This window comes from Pholcus phalangioides, unplaced genomic scaffold (genome assembly GCF_987345545.1).
Source record: "Pholcus phalangioides strain wild (caught in Gottingen) unplaced genomic scaffold, Ppha-v1.0 ptg000006l_1, whole genome shotgun sequence".
Lineage (NCBI taxonomy): Eukaryota > Metazoa > Arthropoda > Arachnida > Araneae > Pholcidae > Pholcus > Pholcus phalangioides.
The window spans coordinates 4,903,114-4,917,321 of record NW_028301599.1 but is presented as its reverse complement, the minus strand read 5'-3'; the positions used below and the strand labels follow the sequence as shown (position 1 = coordinate 4,917,321).

General features: G+C 34.3%; 1 protein-coding gene across 2 annotated transcripts in view; it reads left to right on the top strand.

Annotated features, from left to right (window-relative positions):
• The window catches only part of LOC149085691 (SCAN domain-containing protein 3-like), a 57,315-nt gene that overhangs the window by 30,751 nt on the left and 12,356 nt on the right, over positions 1-14,208 (top strand). Inside the window, exons 7-9 of one of the 2 annotated variants that reach the window (XM_089232483.1) lie at positions 2,142-2,196; positions 7,522-7,628; positions 12,866-13,218. In XM_089232483.1, coding sequence (XP_089088609.1) covers positions 2,142-2,196; positions 7,522-7,628; positions 12,866-13,218 — 515 coding nt within the window. Of the gene's footprint in view, positions 1-2,141; positions 2,197-7,521; positions 7,629-12,865; positions 13,225-14,208 lie in introns of both variants that reach the window. The other variant, XM_089232482.1, reaches the window with a different exon arrangement.

Sequence of the window (14,208 nt, the reverse complement as noted above, 5' to 3'; positions counted from 1 at the left end):
TATAAACAGTTTATTTTGGAGAAAACTAGTTATTCGATAGTGAAATTGACTGTTACACTACACGTCTGCGTTATGTTTAGTACAATGATTTCTGTAATATCCCTATATATGTATTTATTACATTTAAATTTTTCCTGGTGAATTCCCTACTTTATCATTCATTGATAAAGAAACTGGTTTTTATATACTGTGCAAGCAATGTGAAGAACAGAAATTACTAAAAAGAATTAGCTAATTTTTTCTCCCAAATCTTTCATTTGCATCTTTAATTTCTAAATTTGAACCCCTCTATAAAATTTGGAGAAGTAAAACTGAATTTTGATGTGGGAGTGTATTCTCTCAAATGGCTAAAGATCAATAGAATTGATTTTTGTGCCTCTTATGAAAGATTGGCCATGTTAACTAGAAGACTAGGCAGAAATCCTTCCTGTTGTCAAAATGAAATAAAAACGTTCATCAGTTTAGAACATCTAGGAAGATGATATATATATATATGTACATACATACACAAATAGAAACAAAGATTTCTTGTTGGATGTAGGGGGAAAAAAAAGGGTGGAATGGAGGAATGAATCTTAAAACACCAATTCTTATTAAAGCAGATATTGAATTAAAAAATGAGCTCAAACATTGATTTTTAATTAACACATAAATGTTTAAATAACATCAAATTATTTTTTTGCCAACTTTCATGTCATTTATCCATTCTCCCATGGTTGGACAGAATGGGGTTCATGTAAAAATTTATATTTCAAACAAATGGTGAAACATCCTTCACAGGGTATATGTTTCTTTAGTTTTTGTTTATATTTTTTAGCCAAGTTTCCCTCATGCAAATGACCCGATTGTTTCTCGTCATGTCCGTAACTATGAGGTTCTTTCTGGGAGTTGTGTGACCATCTAAGATCAATGGAACAAAGATTCCTATTTGGTAATATAAAACTACAAATTTTGAACCATTTCAAATGAAAAACATAAGATGCCTATCAAATTTGAAGAAAAACAATCCCTTGTACAAAAGGGGTTGTATTACTTTCTGCCCCGCTCCATTTTGATTTTTGGGCGTTTGAAAACTGTTTATTAACCTTGCGCATTGTTTCAAATTGATACGATCGAATGGACTACATTTTACGTTTACATATTGCTTGGTTAATATTGAATAAAATCTTCAAAATCAGGGCAATGATAACTGCAAAATATTGGTTGTAAAAACTGTGACATTGATCATCGCATGGCATACAACTGCATAAGAAAAATAAATTCAAATGACTGCCATGATTAAAGACTTGTTTGAACTTGATCAAAAATGTTTACAGTTTCAACACATGACAATCAATGACCCTGCACTTTCCCCTAAATGTGTTTGGGAAAGGCTAAACCTTGCTCCAAAGCCATTAGCAAATCTGCAGTATGTGCTATTTGCCACAATCTCATTCCAAATACTCTGGAGATAACTTCAAAACAGACGAACAGAAATATTGCTATTGAATACAATCGAAATTCAATCATGTAAACGTGAATGAAAACAAATTTTCTGAGCTCTGTGTAGCATATGTTTTTATAGCCTTCAAAGACAAATTTTGAATTTGCTTGTTAAATCCACAGACAAATATTCTTCATAGACTGTGAATATACACGGTTTCGCAACACTTGATTCTGAGCATAGAACTTTTAATGTGATGCATCGTCTTCACATTGTTGTCTGCATTACATGCATAATAACTTGAGTCTGAAGTGACCAAAATGCTCTTCCTGCAAACCATACAAGATAGCCGTTTTTATTTACCTGATATCCGTGCTCGGGTTACTGAGAACGCTCAAGTTTTATTTTTAATTGGCTTACACATGCAGCAAGTGAGAATCACATCAAATAGGAGTATCAGTTTTTCCTTCTGTGTTAATGACCATATTCAGAGAAGCTTTTGTAAGGTTATATTTTGAGTGGATGGTTTGGGTATTAAGCACAGTCAACTTCAAAGGAAAATTCATCGAAAGAAGACATAAATGAATTTTAATCAAATGGTTTATTATATTTGCTGATTGCATGATAAGTTTTTTTTTTTTTTTTTTTTTTTTTTTTGCAGAGATATAATGAGAAATTCAGATTTTTGTTTTCTCATTCTTTAAATTGTTTATTACAGGCCATAGTTTATTGAACAATTTCATCATCACATATATGCTAGGCCATCAAAATTTGTAAGTATGAACAGATTTTATTTTTTAAGGAAGTTTTTTCTTTTCTAGATCAAAAGCGTTTTTGCGGGGGCCCAAGCTGACAAAAAATATTAAGGGAAAAAATTATTTCAGGGGAAAAATTAGAACTTAAAAAGAAAATTCCTTTTTTACATGCTATATTAATCATGCTAAGCATAATAATAATAATTATGCTTTTCAATCCCAATTTTTGTCAATTTAAATGCTTTTGGAAGGGTGTAACAGTGCAACTTCGGTTAATGTGCTTGATTCATTCCACCAATGTGCTCGTTATACAAATCAAATTTCCTCATCGGGAATAATGGTAACTTGGATAATTTGTTCCACAATTATTCATTCACATGAAAATTACTAATAAAAACATCATTTATTCAATAATGCAGTACAATAATATAGTAAATAATACAACTAAATATTTAAAAAATAACACCATAAATAAATAAATATACAATACAATGATATTTACAAGTTAACTTAATCTAAACTGGATCATCATAAAAGCACTCTTACGGCATGTTTTACATACAAATGCATGAAATTAATGATTTCAGTTCGTGAATGTAATTTGTACAAGGCGTTTAATAGGAGCGTTAATCAAATGCTCACGAGCACAGAATCGAACATGAACATTGAGCACTATGGGTCTTTCGGGGGAGCACCATAGTGCTCATGAGCAACGGGTTGAAGATGCTTGCTCTAAACTACCAGAGAGGGGACTTACGCACTGCACTTACTGTCTGTAAACATTTTTTTGTGCGACTTTGAAATGGAACCCTAGTATTTTTCCTGAAATAGGAAATCACACTATCGTTTTTGGATCGTTTTCTCAGGCAGATTTATTGTTCGCACTGCTACAGCTTTATTTGGAAGTAGTTTTCTTCTACAAAGTTATTTGCATAGATATTCCCATGTTCTACACATCTCTTAATCTAATTTGAAATGAGGGACTTCTCATCCCTCTCTTCAGACGAAATCATAAATAAGCTTTATGTGCATAAGCTCTTACTTTTGCGCCATCAGTTCGTCTGTTGATATGACCACGTTCCTCCACTAGTTCTTGAATGTTGGGCTTGTGCACCCCCCCCCCCCCCCAAGTAGTTTCAAAACCTTAACCATCACTTTCATAGAGTTTTTCATTTTTCGAGTTAGTCACGTTGACGGAAGACTGTAGGAAAGAACATTACGCAGAATTTCACAGGGCTTGTGTGGGCCAATGCAAAAAATAATCAGCTCAGTTGTGATAACATAAAAATAAATGAAGCGCAAATAATTTTGTGCTCGTAATAAAAATCATTGCTTGTTAATCAAATCAAAATTTATTTGAAATTTTTGTTTGTTAACCAAACTGCTCGTTAACAGAAGTTCCACTGTAACTCAATTTCTTGGGAAGGAAATTTTTGTTTCCCCCCCTAATAAAAAAAAATCTTTATTTCTGCATTTAAGTTCAAATTTTTTTGTTATTAAGGATGTGAGGAAAAACTTGCTTGCTAATTTCAATACATTGTACTAAAACAAAATAAATTTCCTTATATCAATAGGGTTGCTATTTGCAGAATTCTGGCTCTACTATCAGTTTGGCATTATATTGAATCACAGTGTTAAGAGTGGTGTATTCCTTATACAGTCAAACCTCGTTAGTGTCTCACTCGAGTGACATGTCACTGTGTCAGTTTTTTTTAAAATCCAGTTGTCCTTATGGACATTGTCACTGCTTACATTGTCCATTGTCTTCCGGGTCATCACTTTATGGACAACGTCACTGTAGATGGTGTATTTTGTAGTTTTTATATATATATAATATACTCTAAATTAACAATCAATCAATAATTTAAGATAATTTAATTTTTGGAAAACTATTTACACTGGTTAACAAATACTTAGTTCCACATCATGAAAAGACAAAAATATATCCACTTGCTCATGTAAACTCAAAACAGTAAAAAGGAATGAGGTAACACTGGGGAAACAGTTCAACTTGTCCCCATTTTTCCCCTCTGTCTCTACATGTCAGCATGTAAGAGGGCGAGAGATGCCACATCCTGTATAGAGTTCTAATGTCACTTAACTCCCGATAATAAATTATTTTACTCAAGGAGTCATTTTGTGAAAGTTCTTTCAAAAATTACCATTCTAATCAGAAACTTTGAACTTGCCGTGTATATTGTACACTATTACCATATCTAAGATCTACCTAGCAATTCAAGCAGAAACCACTGAAGCTTCCATTTCTTCCCCCCCCCCCCTTCTCTGCAGGCTTGTTGATAGATTCTTTTAACATTAGGGTACTTCATTTGGGAACGGTTTAGCAGGATTTTTTGTTGAGTTTGGTGATATTTTTGGCAAGTTTCAGTTCTTGGGCAACTTTTGCTATAAAAGTGTCAGTGGCAGAAATTCTTTGGTTCTTTTTTTTTTACAGAAAAAAAAAGTTAAGTTCAAGCTGCTCAATAGTTTTTTAGCTTTTTGACGTTTTAAATAAGTCTGCAGAGATGCCACTGGACTTTAATTTACCTGGTCCAGGTTATTTGAAAAATCTGGGTCCTTTTTGAGTGAAAGTGGGTCCCTCTGAAACAAAAATTGATCTTGAAAAAAATTATGCCCCCCAATAATTCACTGGTATCTCTATGAATTCTTTTCCAACGTGGCCCAGATCTTTGATCACGTGCTTATATTTCTTTGTTGAGACTGAGCGGTGGGTCATGTTCTGGGTAAGAGAAGGTATCTGTGAATCAAGTAATTCATTTCTAAAAACATGTTCTATCCAAAGGTTCATTTACTTTTATTGTCAACTAGTAGGAAAAACTTGCAAAGAAGCTCATTAGCACTGAGAATTTAACCTATGGAATTCCGCACATGTAATAAATCGAAAACAAATATACAGTTGATCCCGCCTATAACGTTTCTCCCATTTAGTATGTTTTCCCACTTAGTACAATTTATTTTTGTGGTCCTAACAATAAGTAATTCTCATTGAGATTTCCTGTTTAAAGTGTTTTCCTATTTACAATGTTTTTTATGACTGTTTTTGAAAAACGTAAGCAGGATCCACTTTAATTAACAGTTGAAGGCACACATTTATATATTTACTAATAATCAATGGATAAATTTCTTTCTGATTGATTTTACATTTTGTTTAAAATATCTTGGCATTTTCAATATCTTCTGATCAAATTTGAAGCAAATCGATATTCTCTCTATCCTCTCTCAGATACGTCTTCTGATTCCCTATTTATACTTTGGTTTTCCTGGTAAAATGATTTTATTTTCCTTCCCTGATGTTCCACCATTCTGATCTGTCGCCATTTAACTGCCATATATTTTCACACCTGAATATGGGAGCTACATCCGATTTGTGTTGGAGAAACTTAACAGTGTGCTTATGTGTGTGTGCCCAGCATTTAGCATGTTTTGTGTTCAGTAGGTGGTGCCATCTATCTAGCGCTGCAACTAGATACTCTCTCAAACGGAGCAAGTACACATTTGGCACACCCGTGCCATGTAGAAAAGAAGCAATTATAAAGGGTGAATTTGGTGCCCTCCCCTCTAGTCCAGAGCCCATGACACTAGGCCCGCCTGTCCCGCCCCCTCCCATTTGCGGCCCTGCATCTATCCTCCAAACTGGTAATGCGTGCAATGATGCAATGAAGTTCAATGTATGCATATTTGTGTTGTAGGTCTGTGTGATCGCCGTGGCAACCAGAAGTTTTTTTCAAAGGAATAGCCAACTCAAAATTTGACATCTTTTGAAAATTACATTTTTAGCGATTACCATTGCGCAATCGCAAGTTCCAAACACAGATTTTCACCCACCAAAAGCAAAATTTGGGGGACGTTATAAGGGGCCTCTTCCTTCCCCGTCCTCCGCAGATCAAAAATTAAAAATATTAGTATATAAAATAAATTTTATTTTATTCCATCTGTGAAGAATTAGATCTTTGTGCTCCTCCAAAAGCCAATTCTGCTTACACCCATGATTTTAGTGATGCAAAACAGTGACTACCGTATAGCAGCTAGATGACAAAACTGTGGATATTCAAGGTCTATTTTTTACAGATTGTTTTTTTCCATGATAGGGAAGGTTTACAATTTGAACGGGCGTTCCAATCCTTTACAATTTCAAAAAAAAATTGAATTTACGCCGTATAGACGCAGTCTTTCAATGCCAGCCAATAGCTGCAAAAGTACCTGAATTTCTTGTATATAACCGGTAGGGAGAAAATCTGCAGGGGGTGATAAAAAAAATCCGAAAATTGAAACTTCTGTACACGGCCCCTCATTCGGGGGAAGCAACCAGATATCCATCTTATTTTTCAACAACCCGTCTTTTAAGGTCGCACGATCATGATACACAGTAAAAAGAAGAAAAAAAAGAAAGGGAAAAGGTTGGGGAGGTTTTTCTCTCTACTTTTTACTTCTTAGAGCTAGGAAAAAGCTGAACACAATTTTACGCTTTCTTTTCCGAAATTCCGGGTATTTGCCGCATTATAATGCATCAATGGCATCTCTGGTCTGTTGGACAATAGTCAAGATCTGCAACCCTTTGTTCACCCTACTGTCAGAATGTTTTCCAAATTTAAAAAAAGTTTGTTCCCTTTAAAGGAATATGAAAAGGACAGACTTTCCAGTTTCTACCCTTAAAGAAAAGAATCACTTTTTCAACTAACAATTCCACACAAACAGAACTTGTCAGTTTAATTTTTTTTTTTTTTTTTTGAAATAAAGAATATTTTATTTTTATTTATGATCTAAAAGAATTGAATTGCCATACAAGACAACAACACATCCATAAACATAATTAAAAATTTTTGGACTTGAAATTGAAAAATACAATATTTTGTGTCATTTAAATGCATAATTAAATAGCAAATAAACATTAATTTATTAGGAGAAACTAGAATGGTTTTTTTTTCTGCATGAATGTATCAATAAAGAGGCAGAGCAAGCCATACCCCCGTGCAGATTCCTATTTTAGTCACTCTGCTTATGAGATATTTTTAATCTCCCTCCCAAGAATGACTAATTTGATTTTTTTTATTAATAAGCACTTACTTTTCAGCAAAAAAATATATAAATTAATGTCAGTGTATTTTATGGTGGTAAAAAGTTGATTTAGAAGAGATCAAATAACTTTGGTGGCATTTTATAATATTGCCTCGCGATATAATCACTCTACCACAATTTTTTTTTATCCACCAACTTTTATTCATTATATCAAAGTCCTACTGTTTGAAAAATGTATCGGTTGCTTGTATTTTATTCATTATTATGCTTTCATTGCTTGGAAAATTGATGAATGTTTTTCTTTTGCAGGAATTCTTTAAATGGTCTGCTTATGGGTCAAGAAGGATTAAAACTACGTGATTTTGACAGGTCTAGACTGTTATTGAAAAATGAGCCATTGAGTGTTGAAAACACAGGTATTACTTTTTGAAATAAATGTTTATAGTTTATACAAAAATTGCCACGTTTTCAAGACACATAAATTCAATTGGTCGAATGGTCGACGCGTTTCGGCTCTTCAATGGAGAGCCGACATCAGGACCTCGTGGTCAGAATTCACACGAATCAGTCACGGAGGGGTGATGTTTATGTCTGGTCGTCCGAAGAGTTCGCTTTTGTATTTGCTGCGTCTGAGTGGTCTTTGGATGCGAATTGGGGAGCCATCTGTTGCAAAGTGTTGAAAGTTTTGTCACGACTGAGGTTAATAAAGCCTGTCCAAGCTGACGAAATAGGTGGCGTGTTTCTTTCATCATTAACAAGGAAATTCTGGCATGTTCTGATGAAGTGTACCTCGAGAAAATTCAATTCAGAATTGTGTGTTGCTTTTTTAAAAACAAACGCTTTATCAAAATCAAAATAATGTAAACATTGCCAACAGTGTTGGGCAATAGCCGAACTATCCGTTTGTCCCTTCTCAACATGCTTTGAACACCGAATTAGATCAAAAAGTATCTATTCGGTGTACCTATTCTCGAACACCGGTTGAGATAGGAACTTTTAGATGATCTGAAAGATCCTATCTCACCCTCCAAAGAATCTGGTATCTACTTCATTCCATGCAAAAATTGCGAAAATGGATACATTGGCAAAACTAGGAGAAATCTAAATATTCGAGTTCTCGAACACTGAAAGCATGTTGAGAAGGGACAGACGGATAGTTCGGCTATTGCCCAACACTGTTGGCAACGTTGACATTATTTTGATTTTGATAAAGCGCTTGTTTTTAAAAAAGCAACACACAATTCTGAATTGAATTTTCTTGAGGTACACTTCATCAGAACATGCCAGAATTTCCTTGTTAATGATGGAAGAAACACGTCACCTATTTCGTCAGCTTGGACAGTCTTTATTAACCTCAATCGTGACAAAACTTTCAACACTTTGCAACAGATGGCTCCCCAATTCGCATCCAAAGACCACTCGGACGCAGCAAATACAAAGGCGAACTTTTCGGACGACCAGACATAAACATCACCCCTCCGTGACTGATTCGTGTGAATTCTGACCACGAGGTCCTGATGACGGCTCTCCATTGAAAAGCCGAAACGTGTCCACCATTCGACCAATTGAATTTATTTGTCTTGAAAACGTGGCAATTTTTGTATAAATTAAAACCAGGCAAAGTTTCTAATTTTTGTGATAAAATTTTTATAGGTTTTAAAATATCTTTCTAGAATCATTCAATAAATACCCAAATAATTGTGATATTTAGTCAAAACATATCTGAAAAAAATGGCTTTTTGATCTAATTATAACTAATTAGAAGTGAGATAAATGCACAAATACGTGCATACGACTTAACAAGATACTGATGTAGGATATTTTCATTTGTATATGTGTGTATGCTTTATTTTTAAATGACAATGAAAATGCTTATATCTTAAAACTGATTTTTGAGTTATGTTCTGACCAAATATGCAGAATTTTTATAGCATACTAGTTATAATATCGGCGCTGCCTGGGTTTTCTTCAATCACTGGGAGGATTAAAAATGTGACAAACCATTATGAAGGAATGAACTATTCATAGGCGGAGATTTTAGCTTAATTTCTCGACCTCCCGAAAGGTTCTTAAATCTCCCGAATTTTTACAAAAATTCCAAAAATCTCTGTCCCTAAAAAATCCCTGCTTCTGAAAACAATCCCTAAGGAATTTCTTGTGAGTCAAAGTCTCAGTCTTTTGCCTCTGTTTTTTCTCCCTTTCGAAATGACATCACACGTTGTAAATGGGGAAATAGTGGGAAATTCCTTCTTTATATATAAGGAAGTTTTACAAAAGAAAAGTTTGTCTTATCGTGCAGGAAAATAGCTCAGCAGCCAATAGTCCTGGATAATTGAATGATGATGAACATGTGATCAAAATTTCCTCTTTTGTTGAAGTTACATACGTGCGATGACAAAACATGAATACTAAATAATCCAAAAAAATATTTAATCAATTTTAGATACTTATTCCTCAATGAATTTCCTTTCATCTAATGTTCCAGGAAAGGGCTGATTTATTCTTTTTGTACATGTTGTGTTAAGGATATAAACATCGGTCATGGTGGAAAGACCGACATCATCACCCATGTGAAATCAAAAAAACATCAAGCAAGTGTCACAAAAACTCTGTGTTTTTTAAAAATTGATGCTTTTTTCCCTTCATCTTCCGATGATTTTGGGGTCGTTCGAGCAGAACGTTTGTTCACGTCGTTTCTGATTGAACACCATATTTTTTTTTCAGATCACCATTGAAGTTTTGGCCTCCAATTTCACTTGTTTTTTGTGTAGGGATTATATTCCCAACGGTTCATCTTCCATGCAGGGCCGCAACTAGATGCTTTGTCACTCGGGGCAAGTGTGCATTTTGTCACCCCCTTGTAATGTTGAAGGAGAGGTTTGAGAATAAAATTTGCGTCCCCCCCCCCCCCGGTCCAGTGCCCGAGGCATGAGACCTGTCTGCTGCCCCCCCCCCAGTTGCGGTCTTGCCTCCATGTGTGGAAAATCCCTATTTTATTTGGAAAAATTCCTTTTGTATTTATTAAGGAGTAGTTTTAATATAGATTACATACGGGTCCGCGCAAAAATCTCCCTAATTTTCATTTTCAAAAGTTGGCAGCTATGTTGCATTCTTGTAGTTGTCATTCTGTTTAGGGCCATAGTATTGTGTTTTAGCTACAATGATTTTAAAACAATTTAAACATTACTTTGGCTCTAAATTACAAGAATACAGTAATATCTCAAAATTTACGAAAATAAATGTACGATAATATGGTTCTGTGGTAAGATATGTATAGATTATGAACCTATAAATACTGTTAATTATAATATAAACACAAGTTTATAATTTCTTGTAACTTCAAATTCAATATTATATTTTAAAATAGTGAATGCTTGATACATGAAACTGTTAGATAATCATACTTAGGAGACAATAGAAACATATCATTTTAGATGAAATGCATTGAACCTATGCCAAATGTATTGGAATCAGATTAATATTTTTAAATAGGATTTTCACTGTATTTTATCTGATAAACCATCTTGATATTTTTATAATTCAAAATTTTGAAAATTCTTTTTTTTGTGGGTATTTGCGTAGTAACTTGTGAACTACTGTGGAATGCCCATAGTTTCTACGCATTTCTGCCATAGAAAACAAATTACTGTGAATCTAAAAAAAACTACAGAAGTAGTTTTTTTCATTTGTAACATTTATCTTTTTGATTGGAGATTTATCTGTATTCTGTTATCCTATTGAGTAAAACATGATGTTGTGCAAAGACTTTTTTTTTTTTTGAAGCCGAGCACAACTCAGGTCTATCTCCATGGGCAATTTACTACCTAGTGAGTTGTGCCGGAAGTGTAAGTATGTGTACTTAACAGTCTGAGTGCGAATTTAGTGTTGTGTATGATTTTTTAGTGCTGCCATCTATATCTCAGAAGGGAAGTGAGTGATGTGTAATGACTGAATATTTGTACTGTTTGTAGGAATGTTGCTCTCTGTGGCGAGACTTTTAATGGGGAGATCGGCTCGCATTTGCGCCTTTAAGTTGGGAACCACAGAAAACCAATTTCAGCCGACCACCACTGTGGTGACGGTGGGGCTCGAACCCGGGTCCCCGCGATGCGAGTCTGTCATTATGACCACTCGACCACCACAGCGGCATCACGCAAAGACTGCATTTCCAATGAATAAATATCAAGTTGAATTTAAAATGAAGTGAAGCAGCCTGTTGATAATTGTTGTAAAGGTTGCTTTGTTTGGCTGTCTGCACATCCACAAGCTGAATCCCTTCAGATGGGCCTTCATACCAAAAATGTTTTAATTTTTGAATTTATAAACACAGACCTACCAACTCTCTGGATTTGTTGAAATTTCTCCAGATTTTGGCAGAAAATTAAGTTTAACGAGAGCTTTCACGTCGTGACGTCAATGACTGTCGTCGTCGTTAGGGGAAAACACCCATAGAGGACAGCCGTGGTAATTTCCATCGAGTAGCCATAAAAAAGTCTTGGTGACGGCATTTAAGCAATCATTTATCAGGGGCATGGCTTTGGTTGCTGAAATTCCTGTATAATCGTTATTGTATTCCATTTACAGCTGTGCGGTAAACAATTTTTTTCTTCAACAGCTTTATATTTTGAAGTTTTTTAAATTATTTCCTCCGATTAAATATGTCTTCAAAAAGAAAATATAAAGCTTTTAAGAGTTTTTATACCCAAGATGATCAATCACTGATAGTATCCACGAAAGGAAACTTATGTTTTATGAACAGTATGTAGATGTGATTTCTCTATTCTGCATGGAAAGACTGACATGGAATTATATTCTGCTCAAGGGCAATGTAGAACTTTTCGGGGGGGGGGGGGGTGGAACTTTTCACTAATTGATTTTAAAAAAAAATTTCGCCCTCCTTGGGAGAATCTCCAGGTTTCTGGATTCCAAAAGTGTGTGTGTGTTGGCACATCTGTAAACAAAAAAAATCAAGTTTAATAATAAGCAAAAGAGGGGGGGGGGGGTAAATGTCTAAGACAAAGCAGTGATAGCATCCTGTTTTTAAAAAAAATCGAAGAGTTTTCATGGATTTTATGAGGAATATTAAAGACAAACAGGCCTAAACTTGAACAAAAGGCTACTTTAAATTGTCGTCAGAGCTGGGTAAATACCTGATATGGTCATGTTGAAGAAAATTGATATGTATTTTTAAAATAGCTAAGAGGGAAATGAATTGGGGATCCCCACCAATAGGTGAACATTGCCATTACGGAGAGGCTCGACCCCAAGGTTGTCATGCATGATTTAATTTGTTGATAGAAATAAGTACCAGAAATTGACATTATATATTGCTACGTATTACAGGCTATACATTTACTGTAATGCAATTAATGCATAATGAATTGTATTCAGACAAAAATTGTGTAGGTATGATCTGGGCTGTAACTAGGGGCAAACACAATTTTTCCATCCCTACTGTAATATTCGATAATTTTACAATATTTTTGTCACCCTAGAAAGTTGCCTCTATCTAATTCTGGCTTGGTATATGATATCCTATTGTATATTTTTATGCTGCAATAATGTAGTCTTCAGAATCATATCAAAAATTAAATATTTTGTACAACTACAATGTACAATGCAGATTTTGTTTTTTTTATATATATATATGTAGGTGAAGATGAGAAACCTATTTCTGCCTCTCAGCCTGTGCAAGCCAGTACCAGCTCCCAAATTAATCGTTCTGCAGCTGAAGTAGAAACTTCTGAAGAAGAAGCAAAACCCAGCACTAGTGGGGCAGTCATTTCTCAGGGACCACCTAGTAGCCAGTTAGTACTTTTCAATCCTAGGCTTCAAAACAGTCTACAGCCTGGTAGCCTAGGATCTCCACAAAATCTGCCAGAAATTAATCCTGGACTGTTTAGGATTGATCCATTGTCATTGCCACAGCCGGGATGTTATCAGTCTCAATTTCAAGTAAAGACCAATGATCAGCGAAATTATCAAACAGACACAAAACCCAGAACGGTGGCTGTAATTATTTTTTACTTATTATTTTGTCTGATTTGTAAAATTCAGATTTAAGAATTCAAGAGAAACTTTTTAAGGTATCTGACTACGTTGAAAATGTCATTTTGGAAGAAAATATGGATTTTTATTTTTTATAAAAGCCGTATTTGTTGTGATTCCAAAACGGGCCTTGTTTTGTTTATATGATGCTTAGAATCAAAGTTACGTTCACTTTAGTGTTGCATATTTACATACAAGTAATACACGAATAAAGACTTTAAACGTGTTTTACGAAGAATGTTATTTTTGACATTTTACTTGACTTTGTGACATAATTTGTAAAAGTTTATGCATTGCATCCTTACGAAATTATGTGATATTTTGCTGTATATTGTCGAGGGTATGAACCAAAATCTAAGGTCTATCACATATATTTTTTGAATTACAGTGTTTTATAGACAAAATGTAGGATGAAATTTCAAAAAATTCACGTACTTTAACATATTTTGGTGTAACTTATGAACATATCATGCAATCCTTTAAATTTTGGTTCACAACGTGCAACATTACTAGCTAAATGCACTGTGAAAATCACAAAGCATTTCATTAATAAAATTTTTTGCAATCGAATATTACATGAATTTTGCCTAAAATTTGACATTAAAACGACTTTTTCATAGAAAATATAATAGACCAAAATTTTGTTTTCACCATTTCGAGACACTTTGTATCAAAAAATGTATTTGAAGCTCACTCGAGAACCATTTTAAAGAAAAGTGACAAGAAAGGTAGTCGGATACCTTAAAAGTAGTTGGCCCTGCTGTACAAAGAGCAATGTGGTTGAATTTTCCATAACAAACACTCCCTGTTTTAGCAGAAAATATTTTTTATCTCAAAGGTGTTCATTATCAAGAGGTTTCACTGTAATTGCCTCAATTTATAATCAGGCCAAGATATTGCAAAAACATGTTATGTTACAATTTATTCTAGTTTTTATTTGTTAATTTA